The sequence below is a fragment of the Penaeus vannamei genome, chromosome 22 (assembly GCF_042767895.1).
Source record: "Penaeus vannamei isolate JL-2024 chromosome 22, ASM4276789v1, whole genome shotgun sequence".
NCBI classification, from domain to species: Eukaryota; Metazoa; Arthropoda; class Malacostraca; order Decapoda; family Penaeidae; genus Penaeus; species Penaeus vannamei.
In genome coordinates this window covers 16,732,962-16,737,604 of record NC_091570.1, presented here as the reverse complement: position 1 = coordinate 16,737,604, position 4,643 = coordinate 16,732,962, and the positions used below count along the sequence as shown (strand labels likewise).

Here is a 4,643-nt window from a genome sequence, read left to right as displayed (position 1 = left end):
ATAGGGACGGACCAGACTAGCATCGAGTGAGAATCGGTAAAATAAAGATCTCAGAACTATGATGAGCTGAAATAAGAGCTTACAGGATAATGGAGAGCGTCCGCATAAGCTTCGATATTTATAGAACTGCAAGTTAAGTGGAATCGCAAGGAGGACACTGACGGGGAACATCAAAGGGTTGAGAGGCGGGCACTCCTCGCGTGGGAGGGGGAGGGTGCAGGTGGGGAGGGGGGGGGCATAACAGCAGAGGAGGCTCTACGCCCACACAGGAAGCGCCACGCAAGGTCCTACGCCCACAGGAAGCGCCACGCAAGGTCCTTCGCCCACAGGAAGCGCCACGCAAGGTCCTTCGCCCACAGGAAGCGCCACGCAAGGTCCTTCGCCCACAGGAAGCGCCACGCAAGGTCCTACGCCAACACAGGAAGCGCCACTCAAGGTCCTTCGCCCACAGGAAGCGCCACGCAAGGTCCTTCGCCCACACAGGAAGCGCCACACATGATCCTACGCCCACACAGGAAGCGCCACGCAAGGTCCTTCGCCCACAGGAAGCGCCACGCAAGATCTTACGCCCACAGAGGAAGCGCCACGCAAGGTCCTACGCCCACAGGAAGCGCCACGCAAGGTCCTACGCCAACAGGAAGCGCCACACAAGGTCCTACGCCCACAGGAAGCGCCACGCAAGGTCCTTCGCCCACACAGGAAGCGCCATGCAAGGTCCTTCGCCCACACAGGAAGCGCCACAGAAGATCCTACGCCCACAGAGGAAGCGCCACTCAAGGTCCTACGCCCACAGAGGAAGCGCCACAGAAGATCCTACGCCCACAGAGGAAGCGCCACGCAAGGTCCTACGCCCACAGAGGAAGCGCCACACGAGATCCTACGCCCACACGGGAAGCGCCACTCAAGGTCCTTCGCCCACAGAGGAAGCGCCACTCAAGGTCCTACGCCCTCAGGAAGCGCCACGCAAGGTCCTACGCCCACAGAGGAAGCGCCACACGAGATCCTACGCCCACAGAGGAAGCGCCACAGAAGATCCTACGCCCTCAGGAAGCGCCACGCAAGGTCCTACGCCCACAGAGGAAGCGCCACAGAAGATCCTACGCCCTCAGGAAGCGCCACGCAAGGTCCTACACCCACAGAGGAAGCGCCACAGAAGATCCTACGCCCTCAGGAAGCGCCACGCAAGGTCCTACGCCCACAGAAGAAGCGCCACACGAGATCCTACGCCCACACGGGAAGCGCCACTCAAGGTCCTACGCCCACAGGAAGCGCCACACAAGGTCCTACGCCCACACGGGAAGCGCCACTCAAGGTCCTACGCCCACACGGGAAGCGCCACACGAGATCCTACGCCCACAGAGGAAGCGCCACACGAGATCCTACGCCCACACAGGAAGCGCCACGCAAGGTCCTTCGCCCACACAGGAAACGTGGCAGCAAACGATGGTTTCACGCCCATCTCATAACGTTACTAAAGACAGAACCATCTGGAAGCACACTCCATTCCCCCATCATCCACCGTGCTTGGTATTGAACATGGAATGACATGATAAACATCAAAGTGCAGCAAGACACCTTATCGTGCATGTTAATATTCCTCCTAACCGGAAATCGGTACACAAGGTTTTCCTAATAAACGAGGGGGGGGGGGGAGAATTCTTCGGGGGGTATGGCAGATGTATCCGCTAGGAATTATTAATATCATAAGACCTGATACATTTCTCATATACATATACTGTATATTGATAGATAGTTACGAAACACACACACACACACACACACATACACTTACACACACACATACACACACACACACACACACGCACACACACACACACACACATACGCACAAACACACACACACATGCACGCAAACACACAAACACACACACACACACACACACACACACACACACACAAACATAAACACAAACACACACACACACACACACGTAAACCCAGAAACCCACACACCAGGCTGTTTATCTCCAGCAAACTCCCCTTCTGGTAAAAGAAGATTATCCTTCCCTTTATAAACCTCGCTCCAACATATCATTTAACAACTCCCATTCCCGCACCGGCAGCGCATCCTATTACCAAACAAAAGATTACACGGATATCGATACACGAGGGAATCAGTCGATCAATTATGTAACTGTTTTTTTGAATGCATAATTAACAGGTAGTCGAGCACGCGGATTTGCTCTTCGATGGATTAATTAATGTTTAGAATGGGGGAAAATATGGGAGAGCTAGCCATACTTGTTTCATCTACGTTCGGTTTACTTTTTTTCTTAATTACTTTGTTGTGGATTACGTGTTTAGCTTGGGAATTCTTAGATGGTGGTTGTATAAGTTTAAGGATCTGTGCGGTTGTATCTTTCCCAGATTTACGTTAGGTTGTGGTTTGGTGAGGACTACAGGTCAGATCAGGTTAGGAGAGGTTAGGTTGGGTTCACTTTGCTTTGGGATAGGAGAGGATAGAATAGAATAGGGTAATTATGTTAGTTTTGTTAAGCAAAATCGGGTAAAGGGAGGATTAATTTTGTTTTCTTTCTAAATTAGATTAAGTTAAGCTAGAAGTTAATCTCTCTCTCTCTCTCTCGCTCGCTCTCTTTCTCTCTCTCTCTCTCTCACTCTGTGTGTGTGTGTGTATGTGTGTGTGTGTGTGTGTGTGTGTGCATTATTCTTTAAGAACATTGGCGACCATGGATCTCCACGAAATTTTTATCCTTAGTTCTGTGAAGATTCATTTGTTATTATTAATTTAATCTGTCTTCTTTCCATTCAGGCTTCAGAGATAAATCAATTTACCTCTAATTTTCTTCCCACTTACAAGTCCTGTCTCGGCTCTTCCTAAGGCCTCCTCATTGGCTGCGAGATCGATTCCTAGTTTCATCACTGTTCTGTAGGATGATATTTCTGCTCTGAGGAATTTGTTTTTTATTTTACTTATTATTATTTACTTATTATTACATGACTGGTTTAACATTATAATTCAGGATCCTTTTCTTTGTATCCGCTGCATATTGATTGTTTTTCCTCTAATTTCATTGTTTTTTTTTCTTTTTTTCTTTTCTTTTTTACTATCTATATTCGTCTTTCGATTTCCATATCGCATTTTCCATCCTTTATCAGAGGACTGCCGTTGAGTTGAGTTCGGTTAATTTCTCGGTAAAGTTTTCACCAGCTTTCAATTCATAATGTGATTTTTCTCCTTTTCTGACCCCCAAGTATTTTTCTTTTCTTGGTTGATTGATGACTCCCATTTTTTCTCGAATATATAACTTTTGTTTCATATCTCTTGAAGTCTCTTGAAATTCGATTAAGCTTAGAAACAAAGTTAATTTTAGTTTGTTAAAGGAGTCATAAACAGGATGTACCAAGGAGCTGCAGAATAAATTTTCGGAATATTTGATTTGGAAAAAACTACAAAATATTTAAAAAATAATAAAATGAAAGAAAATAGCAATAATAATATGTGGTGTTTATTTATAAGCATTTGTATTTACAGATATTTTGAATTCAAACATCATTTATAAAATCAAGGACAGCTTATCAACAAAGTGAAAATGGATTGTAATAAGTAGGTCTACTAGGAAACATGTAAGCAATTTTGACGGACTTTGAAGATCATTTTTTGTTTGTTTGTTTGTAACAGTACTGGACTCTCAAACTATTCCTTTGAAATCTGCTAGAGTCGTCCCTGCGTGCCTACACCTGCCTCCCTCCCTCCCTCTCTCTCTCTCTCTCTCTCTCTCTCTCTCTCTTCTCTCTCCTATCTCTCTCTCTTCTCTCTCCTATCTCTCTCTCTTCTCTCTCCTATCTCTCTCTCTTCTCTCTCCTATCTCTCTCTCTTCTCTCTCCTATCTCTCTCTCTTCTCTCTCCTATCTCTCTCTCTTCTCTCTCCTATCTCTCTCTCTCTCTCTCTCTCTCTCTCTCGCTCTCTCTCTCCTTCGCAAAATCCATGAAAGTTGTGGAGAAAGCATCAATTCTGGCATAGTTTCAGCGGTTGGGAAGTCGATGTATAGACTTAATGAACACATTTGGTCATTATTTCTCATTTGCTTAAGCCATGTTATAAAGGAATCGCCTGTCATATCCGAATTAACGCCGATGGATCCCTTACACTTACTTTATTAAGGTGTGAAGCATTTATATACCCATTTTCAGGCTCATCCATTAACTTCGAAGGTACGGAACACCTTTTCCCAAATATGGATATACAACGGACGTTTTATGATCTTTATTTTATCAATATAGATCAACAGCTGAAACAATAGCAATAATAAAATGAATAGAAGTACACGCACGCAGAAATCTGGTAATTTCGCTAAATTAAATTATTTTCGGTCGGTTTGTTAAAATTGTGCGAGGCTCGACCCAAAGAATATTCGTATAATTGACATGCAAAAATAAAGAAATAAATGCATATTTATCAGTCTGGACATGCATATCAACCGGGCAAATAGATAGATCAAGGTATATCTATCAGATGTATAGAGAGATAGGCATTAATTTCTGTGTATATGCATTGTATTTACGAATATTCATTGGGTCGGGCCTCGCACAATTTTAACAAACCCGCCGTTTGTCTAGAGTTGATCATGCTGTGGATCGCAATCAGTATTTGTCGTATTAA

General features: G+C 45.0%; 1 protein-coding gene across 1 annotated transcript in view; it reads left to right on the top strand.

The window, feature by feature from the left end:
* The window catches only part of LOC138865721 (serine/arginine repetitive matrix protein 2-like), a 5,435-nt gene extending 1,151 nt beyond the window's left edge, over window positions 1–4,284 (top strand). Inside the window, exons 2-4 of the mRNA XM_070137024.1 lie at window positions 125–1,527; window positions 2,389–2,443; window positions 4,175–4,284. Of these exons, the coding sequence (XP_069993125.1) occupies window positions 125–1,527; window positions 2,389–2,443; window positions 4,175–4,284 (1,568 nt within the window). The remainder of the gene's footprint in view (window positions 1–124; window positions 1,528–2,388; window positions 2,444–4,174) is intronic.
* The last annotated feature ends 359 nt before the right edge of the window (window positions 4,285–4,643 follow it).